Source organism: Podarcis filfolensis (assembly GCF_964270895.1).
Source record: "Podarcis filfolensis genome assembly, chromosome: Z".
NCBI classification, from domain to species: Eukaryota; Metazoa; Chordata; class Lepidosauria; order Squamata; family Lacertidae; genus Podarcis; species Podarcis filfolensis.
Window position 1 is genome coordinate 17244572 of NC_139617.1, and position 27786 is coordinate 17272357.

The 27786-nt window shown below is 46.8% G+C and overlaps 1 protein-coding gene across 1 annotated transcript; it reads right to left on the reverse strand.

Annotated features, from left to right (window-relative positions):
• Positions 1-293: 293 nt before the first annotated feature.
• SYTL4 (synaptotagmin like 4) lies at positions 294-27233 on the reverse strand. The gene is made up of 17 exons (XM_083595958.1): positions 27028-27233; positions 18964-19125; positions 16573-16788; positions 15798-15907; positions 13445-13559; positions 11887-12000; positions 10067-10172; positions 9572-9662; positions 9196-9299; positions 7937-8023; positions 6640-6818; positions 5380-5482; positions 5110-5271; positions 4307-4412; positions 3940-4039; positions 3215-3423; positions 294-887 (listed from the first exon to the last, which is right to left on the reverse strand). The coding sequence occupies exons 2-17, from the start codon at positions 19068-19070 to the stop codon at positions 745-747; spliced, it is 2052 nt and encodes a 683-aa protein (XP_083452084.1). The 5' UTR covers positions 19071-19125; positions 27028-27233; the 3' UTR covers positions 294-744.
• Positions 27234-27786: the final 553 nt, after the last annotated feature.

The window sequence follows — 27786 nt, forward strand, 5'->3', positions numbered from 1 at the left end:
CTCACAACTTTACCTGGAGATGCTGGGACTGAACATGGGACCTTCTGTTTGCAAGGCAGATGCTCTGCCATCAAGTTACGCCTCTTCCCCAAATATGCATTTCACCATGCTGCCATACCCTCATCACTGAATGGGGGAAAGCCAGAGTCACCAAACAATGGAACAGCAGGCTGGTCATTACTTGAACTGCATCTCCTCCTCCCTCTCCTTCTGTCCATACCATTGAGACCATGTCTTCATCTCCTGCTAATACAGGAATAAAAAGTAGATACTTAAATTATACAGCCTCCAGCTTCATACACCCAAACTTTATTTCAGTGACCCTTTCTGCTGTGCACAGAACAGAACAGAAGGTGTTAACATTTAAAATCAAGAACAGGATGCAGAGATGCAGTATGTTGCAGAAGGCTTCAGGAAAAAAAGAAAAATAGGAAAGGGAGTTTGAGGGATAAAGAAAATAAGGAAAAATAAGGGATTTTTAAAAGGCACTTTGGCAGGACACCCCCCCCCCGCCCCTGCCCCCCCCCCCGCCAGGGTCTGCACAGAAAACAATCCCAATAAAATATCCTTGGAACAGACTACCAAGAACTTCTCTCCAGAACAAGCCAGCTTCATGGGCCATTTAAAAATTAGTTCTATTGCTACACGTGGTACGAAGCCAGGAAGTCTTGTTGCTGCATCCCATAAACTCTCTAGTGCAGTGAACCTGGCCATCATTTGCCTCAAAAGCCAGCTGGAACAAAGTTATGGCCTTGCCCGGGCCATGGTGGGGCGAAGGGGAAGGGTTCCCTCTGCCCACGATCCGGGGTACTTGCGCATCTTCTGCCACAGACTAATCTCCTCTCCGGTAGAATCCATCCAGTCCACCAGTTGGCCATTGCTCATCCCTGAAGAGACAAGTAGTTGAAAGAAAAAAAGGCGAGGTCAGCCGAGTGCACAAAATAGCCAAGGTCCATTTTCACCATCCTGGCCAACTGAGGGAACTGATTTGGTTATCCAAGTATCCCTAGCAAAGTCACAGAGCAGGAGTGGGGAGAACCTGTGGCTGTCCTGGTGCTGTACGGGCTACAGCTCCCATCAACCCTGCGCCCACTGGCTATGCTGGCTGGGAATAATGGGAGTCTCAAGACCATGTTTCTCGTTGCAGATCAGGCCCTGCCCATCTAGACTTGTATTGTCTAATCTGGCAGCTCTCCAGGCACTCAGGCAATGGTCTTTCCTCACCTTTCACCTGCTACCAAATTAATTTTAGCTGGAGATGCCAGGGACTGAACCCAGGGCTTTCTGAATGCAAAGCAGGTGCTATTCCCGTTAGTTATTCCCCCCTCCCCACCAAAAAAGTCACAGGACAGGTAAATCGTATCTGTGTAATGTTTACATACTTTTTTTTTAACCCACTAGAATGGGCATGTGTAATACCTGACACTGGTATAAGCCGTGCACCAGTAGTTCACTAGGCCAGCATGAGCTACAAAATCTGCGAAGGCATTGCTAAACCTGATATTTTATTTGAGTGCCCAGCCGTGTTCTGTCTTCAGCACTGAAAAGGCCAAAATCAACATGTGTCGCACCTCCATCCCCAAACATCGTCTACTCAAGTAGACACTCCCTCACATAGAACTGGATTTTGCTTAATAGAGCTGTCCCCAGATAAACTATGGGTCCTCTTGTTTTAATGCCATGTGGCATTCTCCCCCTTCGCTGCCTGTTTTTCAACTCTGTTTCAATACAAATTTTCACAGTAAAACGAGAGAGATTGCATCATATCCACACCACTTAAAGCCATCTTATAATATTTCTAACAGTCATGGAGGGTCCTGGGATCTGTACCTTGTTAAGGGTGCTGGGAACTGTAGCTCTGCAAAGCCAGCACCATTAACAAACTACAGTTGCCAGGATTCATGGGGGGGGGGAGTTATGACTGTTTAAAATAGCATAAGAGTGCTTTAAATGGACGCTGTGGATGTCTGTAGAGAGAAAGAGAAATGGCCACAAATGAGGGAGCCCGCTATGAAGACCCACCCGTACCCTGCTGTGGCCCCTTGGGAGGGCAGCAAGACAAGTACTAGTTGTGCATATTTATTTTCTCATATCTACTTTTTGGCCCATCAACTTCGAATTTAGCTCTCTGCTTGTTATGTATCGAGATTTACGTTATTTTATTGTAATGTTTAGTGGATGCTACATTTGCTGAAGTGTTTATTTTGTCTGACTTGGGTTGAAGTGTTCTGTAACAAGCATACGTTACGCATTTTTGATAATTAAGTTAAATGTTTTATTGGGATCAGATTCAGGTGTTGAGTTCACTGTGGAAAAGCAGCCCGTCAGGTAATGTAAAACTGACTGGAGCCATGGATGGAAAGCAATGGCTGAAAAGACCGGGCCTTATAAAGGAGAATGAAGGAGCAAGAACTTAGGAATGCAGGAAACTGCCTTATGCAGAGTCAGGTTCATCTAGCTCAGTCATGTCTACATTGCCTGCCAGCGTTTCTCCAGGGTTTCAGGCAGGGGACATTCCTAGCCCTATCAGGAGAGTCCAGGGACTGAAACTGGGATCTTCTATATGCAAGGCCGGTGGTGGTATTTCATCCAGGAATCAAAACTGCACAGTGGTGGATATTTAAATTCCACAGCCTCCAGGCTCCACAACTTTATTTCAGTGACCCTTTCCCCTGTACACAGAACAGAAGGCAATACCATTTGAAATAAAGAACGCTCTCCAGGCATTCAGGCAGGGAACCTTTCCCAACCCTTTAATAAAGGAGATGTCAGGGATGGTACCTGGGACCTTCTGCATGCAAAGCAGTGTGCCGACCACCAAACTATGGTCTTTCCCCTAGAACAGGGTTTCCCAAACTTGGCCCTCCAGCTGTTTTTGGACTACAGTTCCCATCGTCCCTGACCACTGACCCTGCTAGCTAGGGATGATGGGAGTTGTGGTTAAAAACAACAACGGCTGGAGTCCCAAATTTGGGGAACTCTGCCCTAGAAGAACCCTACTGCTGCGAAGGAGGCTAGACGAGATGGGAGCTAGGGTTCAGGAGTGCCTCTAGCTTAAGTGGAAGCTTAACTGTCTGCAGTGATTGGCACGGTCCCATTTTTTGAGCAAGTGGGAGGAATAATCCATCTAAAAAAGATAATCTCCATTGATGGGACAAGTGCACTCATGAGCACGCACACAAACACATATGCATGCCCTAAGAAGATTCCTCACCATTCCCAACTCCAAGTCGGACTCCTCCCAAGAAATCGTTGCTGGAAAGCGGCTCCCGGTCCCACACAGTAAGCTCCAGGCAGATGTGCGGCAGCTCTTCAGGACTGATGTTGTTGTAGACCAAGGTGTGGTTGTAGTGGGGGTTCAGGCTCTTCTTCACGACTGGTGTCTTCCTTTTAGTGGCCTTGTTCCTCAGAGGGAGCAAATACCTGTGGACCAGGGAGGGGAAAATGCCTCTCTCTTATTAAAGAGGCTCCTGCAACCAGGACTTGCAGAAATTGGTAGCTTGGGGGGCGGGGGGGCGGGACAGCATATTTTGAAGATATCTCTGCAAATTTCTTGTGCTTAAGAAGCTGCGGAGAGAATTCTCAGCAGCCACAAGAGGGCACCCTGTGAGCGCTTTTCCTGTGACCTGTAAACGCAAAACTATGCGCCGTATGCATAGTTCAAAGTCAAAGTGCTTCTCTTCTATAAGACTCAGATCCAGCCCCTTTTAAAACTCCGAAGGATTTGCACAGCCCCAAATCAATTGCTACCCAGAGCCAAGCACACTTTTTCATATTGCTGTGCAAGATACTACATGAAATGCAAAATAATTATTTCTATAATCAGATGCACACACAACCCCTGTGGTACCTGGGCAGGGCAACAATTAACTGTAAACCCTCAGTCTCCAGCCTCCTTTCCACCCATCACACAGTTTTAGCAAGCTCCCATTTGCTCACCCCTTGACAAAGCTGTCAGATGTCCCTCCAGATTTGGCTGCTGTCAAGTTCTTGGCCTCTTTGATCCAGACCTGAAGTTCACCGCCGTCTTCCTTTTTGCCTAACAAAGAGACCCCTGTGATGAGAATGAACGGCAGGAGTTCCCCAGTCCCAAAGCTTCCTCTAACCAGGGTGGTATGAAAGCCACCCTACCAACCACACAGAACAGGAAAAGCCGATTGTTATCAGAATTTAAGTCAAGTTTCAAGACCTTATGAAGTTGAGGAAAGGTTTGGATATGAATAAAGAGAAAAACCAGACAGCTGCCACATGTATGGTTTCTGTTGCATTCAGAGGGAAAGCTGGTTGCGTTACACTGAATCTTCACCTTTTCTTCCATTTCCTGCATTGGCATGCTTAGCAGGTGGAATGAACTTCAAAGAAACCACCAATTCGCCTTTGTATTGAGGAGAAGCAGATGAGTCTGCTGCATTCTAGGACAGAAATGGGCAATGATAAATATTAGGATATTAGCACATCATTAATAAAAGGTTTGTACAACCAATCAGATTCCTGCAGGATTTACTAATGCAAGGAGATGACACTGAGATGGCTCTGTGTAAGATATGGAGGAGGGGGCTATTCTGCGGCAGGTTCTACAGATGGGGTGGGGGGCCTTCTAAAGTGGCTGTGAAGGAAAATGAATTAGAGGATACATATACATATATATATATATAGGCAGGGAGGAGTGGCTCAAAGAATACATAATGCCTCCACCCTTTCAGTGTCAAAATTGGCATTCCCAGGACAGCTTCCAAAGAGAACAAACAAAACATATTTTAAAAAGTAATCGAACCAAGAACATTATAGAACAATCCCTGAGCCAAAAAAAAATCTTCTGCAGCTTCAAAGAATTAAAATATTGAGAAAAGAAGCAATTAAAATGATTGAAAATGTGCGGAAATGGGAGAGATCTTCACCTGCAACTGGAATTACAACAAAACGGGAGGCAAGGAAGATTCCATGTTTGTTATTTAAACCAAAACAGCAGCTGAACACAGAGGCAATGACCTAGAACTAGAAGCTTGAGAACCGCGTTTAGCAAGACTTCCTGGAACTCCCAAGAAACCTGTTTCAGCTGAAGCTACATGACAGGGGGACCAGGGAAGCAAGCAGTGGGGTGGGGCAAACCTTGCCATGCAGGGGGAGGCACTCCTCCAACGGGCTCTCAAAGTTCCAGGTGTCCATCGGGACCTCCACCTCTCCCAAGAAAGTGTTCCGGCCAAAACGGTCGTGGTGCCAGACAGAGAACTGCAAGGTCCTCGTCAGCAGGAGGGCCTTGCTGATCTCATACTGCAAGAAAACGAAAAAGAGAGGGTGCGTATTTAGCAAGGATAGATTCCACAGAGGACCACAACCTACACAAGCCTGGCTAGCCCCCTGCCCACAACTCTCAGACACCTTGAGCAGCTCGTTGTACAGTGGGTTGACGGTGTTCCGTTTGATGGTGGTTTTCCGCTTCCCTGAGCGGGATTTGTCCGGGAGGAGGTATGTCTTCACATACCTGCGAGAGACAAAACATGTAGGTTTACACCTTGCCCAGTTATCTCCCTTTCCTTCCATGGTCCCACACACCTCTGTTTAATGGTGATGAGACTGGCGAAGCAGACAGCTTTGGATAAAGTGGCAGTGCAATTGCATTGGTGTGCTGAGAGGCGGGATGTATCCACACAGTGAGTCCTTACAAAAAACAACTATTTGCTGAGGGCCACCCCCACCCCCCAAAACCCCACATTTTTAGATGGTTCACACTGGTGTGTGAAACACTTCAACTACAGATTGCAGCCCTCCTCGTGATTACTCTTAATGTAGTGCATTGGGCTAAAATTGGGGAAACCAGAGATAAAACCTCTGCAGCCTCAGTCATGAAAACCACCAGGTGGCCTTGAATCACTCACCATCTCAGCGTAAACTATTTTGCTAAAAATGGGGCAAGGGGTGGAGAAGGAGAGAACACTGTTAGCTGTCCTTGGAGCAACGGCAGGATAAAAAATGGGATAAATCCATAAATGCAAATTAGCATATTTTAAAATATAATACAGTGCCTTTATCAAAAAATGCATTTGAGGGTGCTGTACACACTTCCTCTCGCATAACTGTTCTGTCTTGGAAGCACAGCACTGCAATTTTGTCCCCAAAGCAGCCCACCTTTAACCATGCTAAAAGAGTGATTAAATTGTATGTTCGTTCATTCAAAGTGTTTTTACACCTGCTTTTGATCCCTCTTAAATTAAAAATTATACAACAAATGAAAAAGTACACGTGAACACAACAGAACTCAATTTCAGGCATCACATTAAAAAAAAACCACATACGTGGTTTGCATTCACCCTAGTTTAGAACCAAACCTAGCCCATAGCTGAGCTTTCAAATAAATCTAGGAAACACATGGTTTACAACTGGTCGTCTGCTTTTGCTTTCTACCTCCTGTCTCTAGGAGGGAGAGCAACTGATGCTGCAATTATACTTCTAAACTATAGTCAAGCTTCCTCAGCTACTAATCTGTACCATGTCTAAACCGACCCACTTAATTTGTTGCTACGGGTTGGAAACCAAACCACTTATTCCTGTCCTAATGCTAGGTGTAAGCTCACCCACACAAGCAGGAGAGTCGAATGTCCCTCCTCCCCACACATCCAGCACAAGACGATGCACACTCACGGGCTGGAGCGCTTCTTGGCCTCGTCAGCAAAGGCCAGCTGGCGACACTCCTTCACGTGGATGAAGAGGGTCTGCACCTTCTGCTCATAGCTCAGGGAAAAGGCAATTTCTCCCGTAACACAGACATTGCCAAAGTCGCCCGCCTCGCTGTAGATGCTGACCATGCTTCCCAAAGTGCTCTGAGAAAAGAAAAGAAGAAGCATCGTTTACCATCCACTGAATTCTGCCTTCCTGGCCCAGATTCAACCAATGTCACCATGAGATTCTGCTGCACGTGCAGACCAGCTACTGTAACCAACTCCGAAAGGTTTTTAACCAAAATGTTCAACCTACATTTCCACCCATAAAGTGGGGACAGCGTTCAGTCTGTTGTAGCAAAACAATGGGGCAGTTAAAAGACTAGGAGGGGGCATTATTGTTTTAATTATTTGCTTGTGTTTTTACCTTGCATTTTTATCCTGTGATCTACCCTTAGATCTTGTGATGAAGCGCGGTATATAAATAATAAGAACAATAATAATAATTTGGCACAGCATAATTTTTTCAGGAGGCCTATGATTCTTGAAAGTTTTAAAAATCTGTCCATCCTTAAAGTCCCAACACAGCTTTTGTTTTTAGTTTCAATCCCATCATTGAATTCCACCACTTCCTGCATGGATAGGAAGAGTGACAGTCCCATCTGACAGCAACAGAGGCAAAGAAGCCCCCCTACCCTGGAGATCACCTATCTTAATCCAGCTGCGCTAACGGGGGAAGAGCCGTAGCTCAGTGGTAGGGCATCTGCTTTGCATGCATCTCCAGGTAGGATTGGGAATATCTGTCTGAAACCCTGGAGAGCTTCTGCCAATCAGCGTAGTAGACAACACTGAGCAAGATAGACCAGTGGTCAGACTCAGCATCAGGCAATTTTCCTGTGACATATTAAGCTGACCCACTGAGTTACGATGCATTTGCTTTATGAATGAAATTCTACTGTCGGTTTTGTGCTGTTCACCACCACAATCTATTCCCCCCCACCTTGTAATGCTGATGGTTTAGACTTTTTTTTTTGCAAATAGAATGTACTGTAATAAATAAATATCTTGGGCTTGATAGGAATGCAGAAGGAGGAACATTATGCTCTGTAAGCCAAGTATGGAGAACCCATGTCACCCTCTAGAGATTGCTGGGACCACAATTCCCATCAGTCTTGACCATTGGTCATGCTGCCTGGGGGCTGATGGGAGCTGGAGTCCCACAGGTTCCCCACCCTTCTTCAAAAGAGTCCTAGGCAACAGGCATTGGTACCAGGACCCACCGAAGATGTACCGCTGCGCATGCTGCATCTGGCTGTCCTTCTCCGGTGAATCTCTACCAGGCTGTCTATGTCCTCCTCTTCCTCTTCCTAGAGAAGAAAAAACACACAGCTGAGCTTCATCCTAAACAGCATCAGCACAACTTCCCAAAGGGAAGACTGCTGGCTCAGTCTGCAGCCCCAGACAAGTTCAAAAGTTCCCCAGCTCATCACTGCCCTCCTCCAGTGTCTTGTTTTATTATGGGCTATTGAGTGCATCTTTATTTTGCATACCATCACTTCTTTTTACAGATGTGCCTATGCCCCCAGGTGGCCATTGGAGGTCAAAAGGCTCTCTTGACTGGGTCATATGAAATGACACACCACCCAGCCAAATGAGCTGCTAAGCTGCATCTATGCATCACCTCCAAAACCAAAGACAGAGGTTCCTTCACCAAAATACTGACAAAGCCACAGCAGGAGCTCTTGGAAGTTCAGCATCCCAGGTGGTTGTGAGGGTTGCCTCTATAATTGGGCTGGTCCTGTTTAAGGAACTGCCTCCCCCTTTATGTCCCATAATGTTATATATATTTTTAGACTCAAGGAAGTCCATTAATACTACCCCTACATCAAATATCCCCAGGACGCAGAGAGTGCTTCTCAGTATTTGACTCTGGAACAACCTTCCGTAACATTGGTGTGGGAAATTTCAAGCCACACCCCCTTCTTCCCAAGCCACACTGCTTCAGTGGAGTGCATTGTTTGGAGGTCTTCCTGCACTCCAGCAGAATCCTCAATAACCTGAATCTCTGAAAGGCCTTAAAAAAGGCAGGAGACAAGGTGCATCACCAGGAAGGGGAAGGAAAGAAACCCCACCCTTTAAGGTGGAGGAAAACCTCCCCCTTCCTACCTAAACAATGTCAGCAGTGTGAGGGAAGGAATGGGAGCTGATGCCCAAGAAAAAAAACATACCAAAATCTCAGGTTCTGGCTTTAAGAGTACTAAACCAGCATCACCTGTGAGCACTACAGGAACAGCCAGTCTGGGGGGCAGTGGGGGGCTTCTCCTACAGGAGGAGGCAAATCTGCATGGCTCTGCCATAGGCGTGCCATCTTAAAAATGTTCAGTGTCCTCTGGGGGTCTCTGGTGAATTAGCCTACTGTATAAAGGTAAAATTAACATTTTTTTTTTGCTCTGCCCACTTTTGCTTCTGCCACTGACACCTGGCTCCCCTGAAGGGAATGTGGGCCTCAGGCTAAAAAAACCTCCCTTAGGAGACTCACCATTTCAACATTGAGGCCTGGGACTGATTTGCTTCTGTCTCCTAGAGGCCCACTTTCAAGAACAGGCTCCTCTGGTCGCAGGTCAATCACTGACTTTGTGTATTCTGTGACAGAAATAGGTCAGGAGAGGAGAGAGCTACCGTTTTCAGCATCCCAGAGCCAAGAGGTCACAGAACCACTACCCAAACCTAACCCTTTATCCACCACCACCACCCCAATCCAAGAGGATTGTCCCAAACAGGTGCTTGTCCAAACTTCTTTTGATAAAGTTCATGGCTGAGTTAGGATCTGAATGTGGATCTCTCCAGTTTAAATACAGCAGCTTAACCACTCTACCACCCTGGCCGGCATTACATTGCATCTAAGGGTCTTTTACCTGAAGGCCTCTGAACTCTCCTGGGATTCTTCTTGAACAAGGTTTCATTCTCATCAGCTGAAGCTGCACCTTGGATCCCCAAACGAGCATCCTAGGAAAGAATACGCCAACATCACAAAAACATAAACAAGACCCTCACACAACCACCATCCCACACACTGGACTGCAGGTAGAAAGAGTAAGGAAATCTGATTCCCAAAAGCATTTGGCCAGCCCAAGCTTTAGGACAAGCGCCAAAGGCTGTTTTGGTACTTTTGAGTCCAGCAGCTTTAGATGTACAGATGAGTTACGATGGCCCACCCAATACTACACTCTGCCAATCAATAAAACCAACAAGGACCAATGTGCATACGCCCATGAAAAAGGTTGGGGTGCCCTGGGAAGGGAAAGTCCTGCATTTCCCAAGACACCTGCCGCCATACGACAGTGCCCAAGCACATGCAAAGAAACCTGTTGTTTCAGCAAGCCACATGCAAAGCAGCAGTGCAAACCTACACCATCTGAATCGGAGGGGAGAGCCTCTCTGAAGCGGCTGGGGAGCGTCAGGCTGGATGCATTGGACCCTGAAGGGCTGATAGCTTTTGTCCTCTCTTGTTGAGGGCTGCAAAGAAACAAAAAGCAGGGAGATCATAAGAACACATTTCCTGGCAGACCAAGGACATTCATCTCTCTGAACAGGGTACCCTCCAGACTTGTTTTCTGCAATGCATCATCAACACAATAATAGTGAATTAGTGATCAGCACATTGTTCTGCTTTATTAGCAGCTCTGCTCTGCTTCCTCGATGTTATCACACGACTGCTATCTGAAGGGTGCTCTTGCTCTATAGCACAGCCACAGCAGAACCAATAAGAAATTCGTGGAACATTTGTGGGAGGAAAAGCAGGAAGCTGATATGCGAGGATTGGAAATGGAACAGTATGTCTGCCTGGAAATTTCTGCAGTCACACTGAGAATGGGATCAGCAGAAGAAAAACCACTAACCCTTCCATTTAGCAACAGCTGTAAACCTGCATTAATTTAGGCGATCCCCTTTTAAAGCCTTAGCCAACTGCCACATGTTGTGCAGCAACGGATTCCATAAATTGAGAAGTGCATTGGGTCAATAGATCTTTCCTTTTGTCTGTTTCAGCCTTCCCCCACCTATGCCCCCCCCAGATGTTTCTGGACTCCTGCTCTCATCAGCCCCACCTAAGATCAGGAACTGATGGGAGTTGTAGTCCAACAATATCTGGAAGGCTGGTCAGGATGGGAAAGGAGGCTGGTCAATGCTTGATTTGTAGTATTACCGGAGGCAGAAAATAAAACTCTGTTTTCTTTCTCTGCACCATGCATAAAGTTATTTCCCAGCATGAGTCCACTGAGAACCACCCCAAAAGCAGAGGCACAGGTTCTGCAGGCAATATCCTGACCCCCAGCAAGCCACCCCAACCCAGGCATTTGGTATATGAAAGGGTTAGGGAGGAAAGTCTGAAAAGGGCTTTTATCTCCCCCAACTTAATTCCTTTTTCTCTCCCTCTAATCAAACCTCATCCATTCCTCTTCTCTCTTCCCCCAGTTGAGCTCAACAGATTTAACAGCCTAGAATGCTCCTGTGATTCTAAAGCAGCGCATTCTAAAGCAAGGATGGGCAAGTTGCAGCTCTCTCCCACCAGACGTTCATAGCATCGTAGAGTTGGAAGGGACCCCGAGGGCCATCTAGTCCAACCCCCTGCAATGCAGGAATCTCAACTAGAACATGGCAGGTGGCTATCCAACCAGATAAGGAAAAAGCACAATGAAACCTCCATTATCTAGGCCATCCACTAGTTCACTAAATAGAAGTGACATTCATAGGTTAACATAGCAAGTCGTATCGCAGAGGAGATTTACATGAAGTTGAAATGGATCTCTCTACAAGCAAACCCTCTATCTCAGCAACTAAAGAAATTAACTGTGGTGGAAAGCACTGCTCAAACAGCTCAGGAATTGTCCTATGGTACCTCTGGATTCCATCACCGTATGATTCTTTTCAAACATTCAAAAGGCACTACAGAAAACAAGTGAATTGCATCATGTCACAAACCGCTGGCATAAAAATGATTGCTCATTCTGAAAAGTGGTGTTTCTGGATATTAGTAAGAATTAACTGGCTGGAGAAAATAACTAGTTTTAGAGAGCATTGTTGTTGGACTTCCAGCTCCCATCAGCTCCAGGCAGCATGGCCAATGGTCAGAAATTATTAGGGTTGTGGTTCAGCAACTTCTGGAGAGCCACAAATTCCCCTACAGATTGGGATATACACCTTATAGGAATCGGAACTGGTCTTTTCAAACCTGGGGCCAGGAGCTGTAGGAGAAGAGACAGTGCGGAAGCCATCCAGACTCATGTTCTCAGTGGATTCTGTGTCACTCCTTGCATCTCGGAGCTCCAAGTGATCAGGGGTCAAGCTGGAAGAAACAGTCTAGACAGGTGAACGGCAGTAAGGGGCTTGGTGGAAGGGCAGAAGTTCAATCCCTGGGATCTCTAGTTCAAAGGATCAGGCAGAAGAGAACACAAAGACATAGGAAGCTGTCTCATACAAAGTCAAATCATTGATCTACCCAGCTCATCACTGTCTACACCAGATGTGGAGAACATTGCGCAAGAAGAGCTCTATTATCTCAGTAGAAAAACTGTTGGGGGTCTCCCTTCCAGAAATAGGTGGGGGAGGAGGAGACATACAACACACTCATCATACACAAGGCTATTTTCCATGAAATGTGCGGCATATTCATCAATGCACAGCTGAATGGCAGACCTTGCCTTCTTACAGCTATTCTAAACCTCCGGTCTTAAAATGCAATTGCATCCTGAAAACTGCCTGCATGCAAATGCAAAATGCATAGGTAAAGGTAAAGGGACCCCTGACCATTAGGTCCAGTCGTGGCTGACTCTGGGGTTGCAGCACTCATCTTGCTTTATTGGCCGAGGGAGCCGGCGTACAGCTTCCGGGTCATGTGGCCAGCATGACTAAGCCGCTTCTGGCAAACCAGAGCAGCGCACGGAAACACAGTTTGCCTTCCTGCCGGAGTGGTACCTATTTATCTACTTGTACTTTGACATGCTTTCCAACTGCTAGGTTGGCAGGAGCAGGGACCGAGCAATGGGAGCTCACCCCGTCGCGGAGATTCAAACCACCGACCTTCTAATCGGCAAGCCCTAGGCTCTGTGGTTTAACCCACAGTGCCACCCGCATCCCAAAATGCATAGGCCAGTGCTTTTCAACCAATGTGCTGTAGCAACACTGGCCTCTGTCCCTCTTTCCTTCCTTCCCTTCCTTTGATGCCCTCCCGCATCTCTGCCTCCCAAAGGCTTGATTGGCTGTTTGTTACAGCAGCCCTGGCTACAAACTCCCCAGGTGAATGGTGCCTCTGGGGCTGGCCAGGGGCTGCTTCCCAGGTCCCTGTGGGGCAGTGTGAGGAAGCACCTCTCTTTGGGGGCAGGCTGGGCAGCTGAGAGACCATGGGTGGCAGCAGTGGCTGCTCGGAGGACTCCCAAGGAAAGGGGAGAAGAGAGGAGGCTGAGTGAACACTCAACAAGGGAGGGTGTTCGAAAAGTGGTGAGGGGCTGCTGGTTCTTTCGGCAAGGGGTAATATAACTGGGCTCCTGAGCCCTGCAGGGGTGCTGCAGAAAGAATATAGTTGGCCAAGGGAGCTGTGAACCAAAAAGGTTGAAAACCTCTGGCATATACACTTCCTGCATATTTGAAGGAATGTAAGTATGTTGATATTTTCCCTTCATGTGCTTTGATATTCACTGCTGCTAGTGAGAGGAATGAAACAGACTCCCATTGCTGCAACAGCCCCAGCATGGTGGAGCAAGAAGGGGTGGGTGGGAGAGAGAGAGAGTCACCTGGGATCCTTGCGTTGCTGCTGAGGACTCTTTGGTGCTGCCTTGGAGGAACCTTTGGTATCGGTGAGCTGGGCCTTCTGCAGAAGAGCTTGCCCTGCTGTCTCCCTTTTGTTAGCTAAAAGAGAAGGGATAAAAATAACAAACCTTTTAGGGTCAATGCACACATACTGGGAGCAGTCCCCATTTATTCATGACATTTCCACCTCACCTTTCCCCCACAAGGAACTCAAGATTGTACACAGGATGCATCTTCCACCCAGCTAACAACCTTGAGAGGTAGGTTCATTCAATAGTTAACATTTATATAAGGTAACGGTAAAGGTAAAGGACCCCTGACAGTTAAGTCCAGTCGAGAATGACTCTGGGGTTGCGGCGCTCATCTCGCTTTACAGGCCAAGGGAGCTGGCGTTTTTCCGCAGACAGTTTTTCCGAGTCATGTGGCCAGCATGACTAAGCCGCTTCTGGCGAACCAGAGCAGCGCACAGAAACGACGTTTACCTTCCCGCCGGAGTAGTACCTATTTATCTACTTGCACTTTTTGGCATGCTTTCAAACTGCTAGGTTGGCAGGAGCTGGGACCAAGCAATGGGAGCTCACCCCATTGCGGGGATTCAAACTGCCAATCTTCCGATCTGCAAGCCCTAGGCTGAGTGGTTCAGACCACAGAGCCACCTGTGTCAAACCCAGTTCACTCAGTGGCTATATAAAGTGCAGAGCTAGCCAATCTGTAACCCTCCATATATTGTCAAAAACACCACTCCCATCATCCTAAGAACTTGGCAATTAGGAGGAAATGGAAACTTCTGAAAAGTTGGAATCTTTGAGTGGGGGAGTGATTTTTTCAAATATATTTTTTGGCCTCATTAGCTGTTAACACCAAAGCAAACCATGACTTAGGAGTGAATGAATAAGCAAACAAGTTGATGCATTGGGGGCGGAGGGAATTGCAGCTGCTTTGCTCCTCCCTGTTCCTGCTGCTGCCACACTAGCAGGAATTAAGCCATGGTTTGGCTTAGCATTACATCTGTACTCAGGCTTATGGTTTGTCTCGTTCCAGACAGACCACAAACTGTGCCCAGTATTTTTTTGTGTGTGACCACAATTTGTTTGGTCACAATTTGTTTGGGGGAGACAAACCATAAGCACAGGTTCAGGTTCAGGTGTGCCAAACCATGGCTTAGCTTCCAGTGATGCAGCAGCAATACAAACAAGGAAGGAGCAAAACTACCACAGATTTCTGACTGCTCACCAGCACACTTGCTTGCTCAGGCTAAAGCATCATTTGCCATAGTTTTATGTGCAAATAAGGCTACTGTCTATAAGCTAGAAAACTGGTTAATGCAGTTATTGTGGAACCAGTGTTATAGAAAGTTGAATAGTGTTAAGAGACCATTGCAGCAGAAAGGAGCCAGGAGGAGGAGGGGGGAATTCCGAGGGACCCAGAAACTGGACTGAGCAATGTAAATGGATAAATACAGAATAAAACACAGTAGCTGAACAAAAGAATACAATACAGTAGCTGACAGAGTTTCTCTCTACTTATTTGCTGGCTTTTTAAACTTTTTTTTTCTAAAATCATTTTCTCAAATGATTTCCTCAAACGATGTTTAACTTGGTGTCTTCCTAAAACTGTAAGCGAAAGAATAATTGTTTCAGAAAAACTTGGTCCGAGGCCTTGTCATTTACCCCACACCTAAGGGCTGTGCCACTTTACCCAGTACAGTGGTACCTCGGGTTACAAATGCTTCGGGTTACAAACTCTGCTAACCTGAAGTAATACCTCGGATGAGAATGGAAATCACGCCCCGGCGGCACAGCGGCAGCGGGAGGCCCCATTAGCGAAAGTGTGCCTCAGGTTAAGAATGGTTTCAGGTTAAGAACGGACCTCCGAAATGAATTAAGTTCGTAACCCGAGGTACCACTGTATCAGGAGTAGGTTGGGCCAATTCATGTCCAAAATTCAATGGAGGCAGTCAGGAAAAAAATAGACATCCATTTGGTGGCAGCAAGGAGGAAGGAAGAGGGGTTGGTAAGGCTGCTTTGCTTGCTTGCTTGCTTGCTTGCCTCCCTTCCTTCTCAGCAGCCCATGCCATCACCATGGCTGAAGAATGAAAATACACAGGATATTGAGAAGATACAGATAGCTCAAGTAAGCAAGCCAAGCTAGATTTCTAAAAGGGTGGGGAGAATGTAAAGAGTTTGCTGACCAGGACATGAATTGTCAGCTAACAAGTTATTTGGGGCAACTTTTGATTATGTTTAATTGGAAAATACAAACAAAAATCCTGCATAAGAACCAGCAGCTACAGACTCTTTGCTCCTCTTCAGACCAAGAACTGTCAAGAAATCCTACCCTGTGGTTTGCGCCGAAGAGACATTCGAATGATGTCGCTGCCCAGCCTGCTAGCAAATCGATTTACTCTTTGGTCATAGAACCAGTCACCAGTAGATTTCTTCAGCTCCCTGCACAGAGAGAGAGAGAGAGGGAGGGAGGGAGAAGAGTGCTGCAAAAGACCATTTGTAACAATTTAATCACTTATGTTCAGCTCAGTTTTTACCATCACTTAGTTTTCCTGAAGCATGGATGATTACACAACTATGTATAATAGAATTTGGCTTCCTGAGTTGTTTTATTAAAATAAACACCCCAAGTTTCTAGCCCTCATTAATGTATCGGGGGAACACTTTATGGAAACCTATAGATGTTTTGTTGCTGACTTTGGAATTTTGCAGACACAGCTTTGAAGCAGGAACAGCAAAGCTCCCCTGTAGATAGTTATCAAGGGTGTGTTAGCATGGGGCCCTCCCACTGCCCAAACAATTCCACAGCAACATTCTTGGCTCAATAAATCTTGTACCAGTCTCATGGCCTTGGCGGCAAGAACCCAGCCTTGCTAACTGTATTCACCGTGCTTTTCTACAAAGGAAAATAAAAAGAATGCACAGAGGTTTAAATTATTGAGCAGGACAGTTAAAACTCCTGAATCCTAAAGCCTTTAGACAAAACAAGTTGTGCGTAAATATTGAGGGCTAGAATCTTGCAATAAACAGCCGCAGCTGGAAGAGACAAGGAACAGGAAGTACAAGGACAGGAAGCAGCACTGGCAAACTCAAGCTGCCGAACTTACGCCTCCTTGGTGCAGACTTTGCAGCGCCAAGAACTGTTGGCGCTATAGGAGCGGCAGTCCCTGCACACCAGATGGTTGCAGCCACGGCAAGTATTGGCTTTGGGGCTGATCCGCCCCAGGCTCTGCTGACAGCGGGCGCACGTCCTCTCACTGTAGCGCTGGCTTCCCCTCTTGGCTCCCTTTCTGCGGATCTCCAGCAGCTCATTCTTCAGGCGCCTGTTGCAAGGAGCACAAAGCGGGAATGACTAAAGACTACCACATACAAAGGAAGGGAGCCTAGGTTCCCATACATCTCACAGTATCCGCTCCAGAAATCCAGGTGCTGGTTGGTCCAGTTAAGGCTTGCATCCGTGAAGATGGTACTCTTAGGTCTAAGGTATCTGAAAGAGAGTATGCCCTCAGTTGAACCTGATCAGGTTCTGAGAGGCCCTTCTCTCGGTCCCGCCACCCTCCCTTGGTGTGGACGCGGCAGAGGGCCTTCTCAGTGGCTGCTCCCAGACTGTGCAACTCCCTCCCTGGAGAAGCCGGACTGGCTCCCTCCTTGCTGTCCTTCTGCCAGGAGGTGAAGACCTCCTTGTCCCAACAGGCTTTGGTGAACTGGAATTAGAAGAATTGGTTGCTTCTAATGATGCCCTGCTGTTTTTATTGTATAGGCATCATCCCATATACACATGATCGACTTGTGCGCAACCGCACACATGCGCAGCGCTGGGAGGTAAATGCAGAAATAGAATCATACCAGGCTGTGGCAGGAGAGAGCTGGAGAGTCCTCGTGGCTCGCGAGGAGACTCTCCCCAAAGAGGACGTCAGTGAGGGCGGAGGAAGCCCCAAAGAGACTGGAGGCATGGTGGGGCTTTGTTTACTCTGCTCAGCCTCCCTGCCTAACAGCTGATGTGTGCATTGGTTCAGGAGGAGGAGCTGCTTCTCTGCACAGCCTCCAGCCGGTCCTAGAGCTTCAGCTCTAGTTGAAGGAAGAGTTGTGTAAGGAAAGAGATCTGGAGAGCAGGAAAACCCAGGCATTCAGAGGCTTTTTAGAGGGTGCGCCCCACCTACACAATTTTTCCTTATGCGCATGGGGGCCTGGAACATAACCCCCATGTAAGGGGGGGTCACCTGTAATTATTTGCACAGTTTTAATTCTATCAATGTTTCATTGTTTTTTAATTACTGTTTCTCCCCCATAATGTTTTAAGCTGTTCTTATTTTTATCTGTAAACCACCTTGAATGCCTCTCAGGGAAAAAGGTTAGGTGTATATATCAGGAGTATTACATGGAGCTGAGAGTGAGAAGCTAAGGAACATGGCCTGTACCTCTGCAGGCTGGAAAGGGCCACGGCTCAACAGCACAGAAGCTGACCTGCATGCAGAAGGACTTAGCCTGGCCCTTTCAGTTAAGTAGCAGGAGGCCTGGGAAAACCTCTGCCCAAACCCAGATCTACCAACCTCACAGGGCTGCTGTGATAATAAAATGGCGTACGGGGCAAGCACTGTGCTCCTTAGAGAAAAAGATATAAATGCAATAATAAATAATTTAGCTATTTCGCTTAGGTTACTTGCTGCATTTTTAATTTGTTTTAAGCTGCTTTGAGACTCTTGTAATAAGCAATGAATAAAAGACATAAAATAAGGGATAACGTCCCTTGTGTAATAAACACCACGAGCTCCAAGTCTAATGTAATTAACTGGTATATCAGAGAGAGAAAGAGTTATGCTAATAAACTGTTCCGTTCCATTTGGAATTGTTTTATATCTTTTATAATTGCAATTTGTTTTTTATAATCTTACTTTCCATTGTAGGCCCTTTTGGAAGGGCAGGTAACAAATCTTACACAGAGATGAATAAAGCAAAATATTTCTCACTGGTGCTCTAGCTTAGCCCATGTAAGTGCAAAGACAGAGGCGGCAGAGCCTCAAAACACAATATAAGAGCAACCACTGAGGAAGAAAAGATAAAAACCAGGCAATTTTACAGAGTTTAGCAATGAGCAGGGAGATGATGAGATGGGCAATCTCAGGCACATGGACAGTACCTCCCTGCCCCCCCCCCACAAAAACCCCAAACAATGCTTTGGATCCCAAAGGTTGCAAACAGAAGAAAGCTTCCAAGACAACAAATGGTCTAGACAGACAAATGGTCTGACGCAGTATGAGGCAGATCCCTACAATGGGAAAACTACTCTGAATCACCCAGACTTCTCCAGGGCAGGCCTGTACAATGCACAACCCATGAAGCTGAAGCAGACCAATAGGAACCTGCAAACACCCTTGTTTTTGTCATCTTAAGCAAGCAGCAAAGGTTTGGGCTATATTCCTATGCCATCTCTGTTCTCCAAAGCAAGGGCAGCGGTGTTCTTGCCTCCCTTTTGACCCCTGAGCTATTTGGGTTCTCACCTGATTCTCCTCTCTTCTGCTTTCCGCAGTGCTTCATCTCGTTGCAGGACCTGGAGGATCAGATCCCTCTCGGCCTCCGAAAGGAAGGACAAGTCAACAGCCTCCATCGTTATCCCCAGGCTGGAAGGCAGCTCCCGGTCCCTGGCTGCAGAGTTATCAGAGCTAGAAGGAAGATTAAGAGTTTAGCATAGCTGAGCAAGAATACTACAGGTTCATTTAACCCAGGGATAAGGAAGCTGTGGCCCTCCAGAAAATGTTGTGGGCCTCCAACTACCATCAGCCCCAGCCAGGACAGCCAAAGTTAATGGATGATGGCATTCAAAGTTCCAACATTTGGAGAGCCATGAGCTCTGCATTTCTGATGTAACCTGCTGACATGAGCCAATGCAAACCAAAAACTCTGAAGGCAACTGACCTACTATATTAGCTAAAGTAAGCCTGGTTTCAAAACATGCTTTTTTTGCATTGTTTTGCTGCAAATTTAGTTGCCTACAAAAGGTCCAAGCATTCTACTGTAGGTTGGGGCAGTGGGGAAACCAGGGTCAAGAGAGACTGAGGCTTGCCTAAGTCTTCCTGAGAAATGAGATTTAAAATTGGGAACTCCCCGACTTACAGTTCTGACTCATATCCACTATACTGCAGAGGCTCTGTAAATAACAATTGTAAGCTACATCATATGGGCTAGAGGTTGTAGGACTACAACTCCCACTGTTCTTGACCATTGGCCATGTTGGCTGGGACTGATGGAAGTGCATAAGCATATGCATGTATACTTCATCAATGGGACCACTGAAAAAGCTGAAGACTGGCAGAAACAAGTGGAACATGCACCCAAAATCTGCAGCACTGGTGTTCTAGCCAATTGTGCCTTTTCCTAGGGTACTCTATCCCATCCCCAGCGAATAGACATTCCATATTATGAGCAGGCTCAGTCTTCATTTGGCTGTTTCTAGAGAAGCTGCTCCCTTAAGTTCCCTCCAATACACTTTTTTTCTATTTCTGAAGATGTTTGAGTTTCTTCTCTCTTGTCTCTCAGTAGCTCTGCTTTAGCTATATATCTGCCATAACTCAGTTCTTTATTAGTAGTACTTATAATGAAAGACTGACAGAAAGAGACAAGACAGAACAATGCTTCTCAAAGACGATTCAAGTATAGTGGGTCCAGCTGCAATATTTGCTAAAAAGATTAGATAGAGTGGGGATCCAATTGGCATAAAGGTTACGGCGAAACACATAGGAACTTATTCCAGGCAGACAATATCTGAATGTTGGCACAGCGGAGGGAGGAGGAGAAAAAAAGAAGAGAAGAGCCTAAGATCTCTACCATATTGATACCTGGGCTTTGAATTAAAAGTCAAGATGAGAGCCAGGGGGAATCACTCTGAACAAAGACAGTGAAATCAATAGATGCCACAAAAATATTTGGGCTTCAGAGGGATGGGGATTCCGTTATGATTTTGATTATTTTTGCCCTCCAAAACAAAGAAATCCTCACAAAAGTCTCAAAAACATGCTACTTTTTATTTTTAAAAAATTATCTAGCAGTTAATGCACTAACATTCATGCAAAAACAAAAACCCATCTACAGTACTGAGTTTTATGGCATCTGTCCTGGTGCCAACTTGATCAATGCCAAGTCACCATGGGTGTAGCAGGAGGGGAACTTGGAGGGGCAGCTGTCCCCACCCCAAATCAATAAAGACATAGCCAGCAGGTTCTGACCCTGCCCTCCCAAAAAAAGGCCTGCCCACACCCAACAAAAATCCTGGCTACGGCCATGCAAGTCACCCATCATTAACAGAGCAGGCCTCAGAAGAGAGACCCCAAAGGTCTGAGGAGAGGACTGTGGCCATGGGACTACACCGTTGTGAGAGAGTCAAAAGAGACAAGGCTGCAGACCAGTCTGAGCAGTTTGGGAGAGATATGAAAAGCATGGATCAGGGCCCCATCCTCCACAGACCTATGTCACCAAGAAGCTGAAGAATGAGGCTGAACCAGCTGAGGGGGCTGGCAGGCTCAGTTACCTTCCCTACAGTTTTTAAGCCTCCACCATGTATTCGGCCTTTCTGGTGAAGGGGAAGCTGGTGAAGTGCTGTAGGAACACAAGAAACTGTCCTATACCAGACAGTTGGCCCACCTGACTCAGCGAAGCCTACCCTGACAGAATAAAGTACTGGAATGCTGAAGTAAAATTTCATGTTCAAAATGCAGAGTTTGACATTGAGAGTTCAAGGTTTTAAATTCGAAACCGGGACAGCAAAAGTGGACAATTCTGGCCAATCTCAAACTTTCATTTCAGCTCTGTGTTTTGACAGTAGTACTCTGAGGTGTCGTGGTGTGGAAAGTGGGGCACCATCAAAAACCAAAAGCAGTGAGGGAAGGGTTGGGGGAGTGAAAACAAGGCTACAAAAAAATAATAATCAAATAACAAAATTAACAGTGAAATATTACTAGTGAAAAATAGTGAAAATTGTGAAAAGCCCAATGCATGTGATAACAAAACATAGCAAGCTGCCTTACACTGAGTCGGAGCATTGGTCCCTCTAGCTCAGTATTGTCTACACTGACTGGCAGAGGCTATCCAGGGTTTCAGGCAGGAGATGTTCTCAACCCTACTCTGAGACGCTACTGGGTTTCCCCCCCATGGTGGCTGCATACACACCATACATTTGAAGCACATTTGAAACGGCCTCGGTCCAGTATACCTGAAGGAGCGTCTCCACCCCCATCGTTCTACCCGGACACTGAGGTCCAGCACCGAGGGCCTCCTGGCGGTTCCCTCACTGCGAGAAGCCAAGTTACAGGGAACCAGGCAGAGGGCCTTCTCGGTAGTGGCGCCCTCCTTGTGGAACGCCCTCCCACCAGATGTCAAAGAGAACAACAACTACCAGACTTTTAGAAGACATCTGAAGGCAGCCCTTTTTAGGGAAGCTTTTAATGTTTGATGTATCACAGTATTTTAATATTCTTTTGGAAGCCGCCCAGAGTGGCTGGGGAAACCCAGCCAGATAGGCGGGGTATAAATAATAAATTATTATTAATTATTATTATTATTATTATTATTATTATTATTATTATTATTATTATCTTCCACATGGTGTCTTAGGGGAGGGGTAGTTACTCTGGTGGAGGACACGTTGTGTTCCTTCTGGAGTGATTTGTCCACCTTGGGTCCCCACCCTGCACTAGCTCTCACCTGTGGCTCCTAGAAGCCGCCAGCCTGCAACAGTGGCCACACCCCCAGAAAATGGCTTCGACTGGCTAAACCAGGTGAGGGTAGCCAGTGGGTCTCAAACCCTCCGTGAGTTAGGAGCTTCCTCTGCATGTGAAGACAGGCTCTAGGGGAGTGGGCAGATGAGGCCAATGGTCCAATGGTCAAAAAGGCAGTTTTTGCACATGCTGTAGACGGAAGTGAGGGGCAGGTGGAGCTCGTCAACCTGCGAAGCCCATCTAGGAGCCCATCTAGGAGAAGTAAAACTCTGGTCCTAAACCTCTGCTGCTTTGAAGGATATCTTTGGGAGAAGAAAAGGCTACTCAGATCCCCAAGATGGTTGGATGACGCCTTGTATGCCTCCTTCTGTCACCTCCTGCAGCCAGGCTTATGCCAAACATATTGGCTCTGCTTTCTGTTGGATCACATCAGCAAGGCAGCCCAGGACCTCCATACACACTGCCCAAGCTCATGCCCAGGGAGACCACTTCAGTGCTGCTAATGCAGCAGATTGACTCCGCCCCCGGAGGCACACTCCATTGTCTCTTGAGACAGAAGGACGCCAACAACAGTATCTCCCGCAAACAATATTGGGAACTTAAGGCCTTTACAGAGCTACAGTTCCCAGCACCCTTACCTGAGTAAAGTTCCCAGGATTCTTTGGGGAAAACAACAAGCTTTTAAATACATGGTGTGTACATGGCCTAAAAGGGACACGGGTGGCACTGTGGGTTAAACCACAGAACCTAGAACTTGCCAATCAGAAGGTCAGCGGTTCGAATCCCCGCGACGGGGTGAGCTCCCATTGCTCAGTCCCTGCTCCTGCCAACCTAGCAGTTCGAAAGCACGTCAAAGTGCAAGTAGATAAAGAGGTACCGCTCCGGGGGGAAGGTAAACGGCATTTCCGGGTGCTGTTCTGGTTCACCAGAAGCGGCTTAGTCATGCTGGCCACATGAGCTGTACACCAGCTCCCTCGGCCAATAAAGTGAGATGAGCACCGCAACCTCAGAGTCGGCCACGACTGGACCTAATGGACAGGGGTCCCGGTCCCTTTACCTTTACCTTTACATGGCCTAAAAGACTCTTGAGATCCACAAACATGAAGAAGGTACACAATGATGGTTTGAGCAGGCAGTGAGTAATATGGATTACCTAGCGCACCCCATAATAAGCCATGCAAAGAGAAATAAATTCACACCTACAAGCAGAAAGCGGCATCATGAGTATATTTCTAAACTTATTCATTTATTACATTTATATCCCATCTTTCATGCAAAGGGTTCAGGGTGGTGTACATAAGTTTTCCCACTCCCTATCATATCCTCACAACAAGCCTGTGAGACAGGATAGGCTGAGACAAAGGGACTTCCACACTTCTTCTTGTCCGGCTGCTTCCCTACAGGAAAACACACTCTTTACCGTTGAACTGCAGCAAGCGTAAATCAGGGTTTCCGCAAATTGATGCTTGCTCCGATTCGGTGATAAAGAGCAGGTTTTCCCAGGAAAAGGCAAACAGAAAACTGCTCAAAGCCTGGGACAAGCAAAGTGTGGATGACCCTTAAAAGAGTTGGTGAAGCAAAGGCTTTTCGCCGTTGTTGTTTGAGTGGGAGCCAGAAAACGTTGCTGACGCAACTGTACCATCACACAGAAATTTGCCACTTTTCTGCAATAAAAACATCTGTCGTGCATGCAGAATGCCCCGGGTTCAATCCCTTGCATCTCCAGGTAGGGCTTTCCCCGAATTTTCCAGGCTGTTAAAATGAAGGAAGCATGCGAGGAAACAGCATTGCGTTTCTGTGTGAAAGAGGTGGAATCGCATTTCTGCTACTGAAAACAAATCCCTTGGCCAAGCTACATGTAGAATTAAGGAAATTGAATTAACCACTATTTTGCACTTGGCTCCTGCTGGAAGACCTCAGAGCTTGAAGTCTTCCCTCCCCTGCATTTAAACACAAACACACTTAATTTCCTGCTCAGCTGCCCCACATTTTCCCACAGCAAAGAGGAAGCATGTTTGATAAAAACACTCAGCTCTGGTATTTGAAAAACAAATACCTCTTGGGATGCCAGGATAGGAGACTCAATATCCTATTTTCCACTCCACCTGGTGTCCCCCGTCCTGCGTACAAGTGTGCCCACACCAAACATATTGCTTCATGTTTCAAGATCAGGAGTCTGCCTTAGCCGAAGGCAGTAGCGTCACCGGAGCAGCGCGTGCGGCGTGGAGCCTCTCTGCAACCTTCCCCTCAGCTGTAGGGCAGCTGAGGCGGCGGGCAGACGAAAGCCCCGTGCTGCTCGGAAATGCAGCGCAGAGCTTGCAGGCAGTCCGCCCGCCGCCTCCGCCTCAGGAGAGATGCGTTGCTCAGGCATGCTGCAGGTCCCACAGTGTGACGCCCAGTGCCCCCCACCTCACCTAGCTACCAGTGGCATAGGAGGGGGGTGCGGTGGGTGAGGAAGTTGTTGTTGTTTCTTAAATTAAAAAAAAGTGTCACGAGCCCAATTTTTAAAATTTATTTTAAAATCACATATTTTTGCCATTTTGTCACCCCCCTCAGTGATGACACCCAGGGTGACCCGCACCCACCGCACCCCCCTTCCTACGCCATGGGCTGAAGGACCCCTAGCTGGCCTCCAAAGCTGTTTGGGATATTTGAATTGGCACAGAATCGTTAAAACACAAAACAGCCAGGGGTGGCAGCTTGAATAAAATATTGGCGGGCCCAGGTAAGTCCCATACCACATAGTCAATCTCATGATACGGCACATTCACAGTATTTGAATGGCAATGCTCATCAACTTTGGGGGCGCCAGGACCCCTCAAATATTTTAGGGGGGGGCCGAAGGGACCTTGGCTCCTAGGATTTGGTTCCTATGAAACAGCAGCAACACACCATTCCACAGGATCCTGTGGAAGAACACATGACATTTTTGAAAACTTTTATCAACACATGGTCATGGACTCTTTAGCACTCACCATAGAAAAAGAGCACACAATGCGAAGTGCTCCACTTAGCTGATATGCCTGGTTAGGTCTCACACACGCACACCCTTCCCCTTCTGAAGGAGGAAGCCATTCCTCAAACAACTACCTGTAATGTTTCCCTTGAGAGAAATGAGACAGTTCTTGCCCTACATAGCTGACAAAAACATACTCATCTTAACCAGCCTATGAGTGAGCCACCGTTTTGCTGTGCATTCATAATGATTTATGCTCACGATGGTATCAGGGCTGTCATATGCGGTTCTGTTTTCAGAGATGGCATACTGCTTCATTTCCACTCAGTGTAACTTCCTGCGGAGAGCCTGTAAGTTTTCTTGGGGGGGCGGATGGGGAGAGTGCCTGCTTTTCTTGCACAATAGCTCAAGAGAGCCCTTCCAGATGCCAATAATCATGTAACAACCTTGGGGAAGTACTGCGGGAAAACTAATAAAGCAGAATGGTGTATAGACAGTCCAGTATGCCATAATTCTAAAAAGGAAAAAAAAAATTAGGGTGGCAGCCCTACACTTTGGAACTCCCTGCCCATTGACACCAGGCACGCACCTTTTGTTGCTGTTTTTTCGGCACCTGCTTAAGAACACACATCTAGACGTGTGTAGGTGTTCACATTTTAAAATCTCATTTTGCTTACAGTTAATTTTAATTCTCTTTTAAATATTTAAATTGCATGCTTTTAACTTACTTTTTTTAAAAAAGGAAAAAGAAAAAAGAAAGCCACTTAGAGGTTTTCTTACAGCCAAGTGCTATACAAATCTTGTTAAGCAAATGAAAATGAATAAATACGATTGCTTTGTTGCTATGCTACAGAATATACCTGTCAAAAAAGCAAAACGAAACCCAGACTGGAGAGGCCCTTCACTTGTAATGTCAGCTGATCAGCTCTGGATCTTGCAATGTAAGAGGCAACACCTTTGAATGTGCCTAAAATTCTCTCCCTCACGCCCAAGAACATGAGTCTGCCTTGAGGCCATGTCATCTGACTTAAGGTTTCCTCCTGCAAGCTGCAACTACTCTGCTATGCCAAGACCAGGGTTCAAATCCAAGCTCACTGGGTCACCAATCCTCAGCTTAGTCTACCCCACAAGGTTGTTGTGATGATAATATGGAGAGGGGGAGAACCATATGTGCCACCTTAAGCTCCCTGGAGGAAAAGGAGGATATAAATGCAATTAACAACTAAATGAATTGATAAAAGGGAAAAACACTTTGCACATGCTCAAGAAGACTCTCCATATGAACACCTTCACATATACAATTCCAACAGGTTTGAGGGGAAGTTAAATCCCTGAAGCCAACATAAAAACACACCGGGATTTAACAGCAAAGACTGCTGTTTCTAAACAATGCATCTGATAAAGTAAGCACACAGTTCATAAACCAGAGCGAGCGCAGGAAAACATTAGGGCGAAAGAACAATGGATACACACCTCACGAGAGAACTTTGGGCAGACCCCTCACCGAGGACTCCCGTGCTTTACTTCCAGGTAAGTCCAAGCAGTATTTACTTGGAACCCTTGCCTCAAAGCACATGCAGAGTGCCTTTCTAAACCCAGCCAGCCTTTGCTCACCAAGGGAGGACCCGCAGGCCAGACCATCCAAGCAGGACTTTGGGATGAGGAACGGCACCTGTCCCCTAGGTGGTTAACTAATGCCACGCTAGCCTTTTAAAAGCAGGCAAAACAGGCTTGCGAACTAGGGCGGGGATGAAATCGAGGACAGAAACTGGTGGTGGTGCAAAAGCCCTACTTTGGAAAGGGGCCCAGGGCAGGAAGGTGGAATGCTGAGTCCTCCCACGATGGCGGGGCGAGGGGGTGGGGGCGGAAGAGGAATTGGCATGGGAAAAGAGGGGTACCTGTACGCAGCGCGCCCCGCAGATTCCCCGGCTCTCGTCGCGGTTAACCACCAACCACATCTGCTTCAGGAACAGCTTGAATTTTTCCCTGACCTGGGAGGAGCCGTTTCCTTTAAAGGCACCACGCCCTTTTGCCAACCTTTTAAAGCCGAGATCAGGATTTATTCCCAACACAGTACAGTATGGCTTAATCGGTTGCTATTTATCTACTGCAAACTTTCTAATGGACTAAAAGGGGTGTTTGCGGTGTGCGCGCGCGGGGGGGGGGGCGTGTTTAAATAAGTCAGCAATACTGTACTAAAAACATTTTCAAAAGCATCCTAAAAACAGCAAGTTCTGAAGCTCATCGACATACATTATGTCTCATCTGCGCTATGCATACATAGCTGTCAACTTTTCCCTTTTTTTAAGGGAAATTCCCTTATTCCGAATAGGATTCCTCGCAAGAAAAGGGAAAAGTTGACAGCTAGGTATGCATACAAAGCATGCCACATTAAACGGCCATAGCTTCTCCTATAGAATCCTGGGAACTGCAGTTTGTTATGGGTGCTGAGAGCTGTTTGGAGGCTAATATTTCCCTCCCAGATCTAGCATTCTCAAGAGTTCGTCGTTAAACCACTTTGGGAACTGCAGCCCTACGAGGGGAACAAGGCTTCCTAATCACTCCCCACAACCTTCTCTCAAGAGGCAGGAAGTGCGGGAGCCTGGCAATTCTCCCACAGAAGGGCGATTGTCCTTATTTCGTGCTTGCAGGCTTCC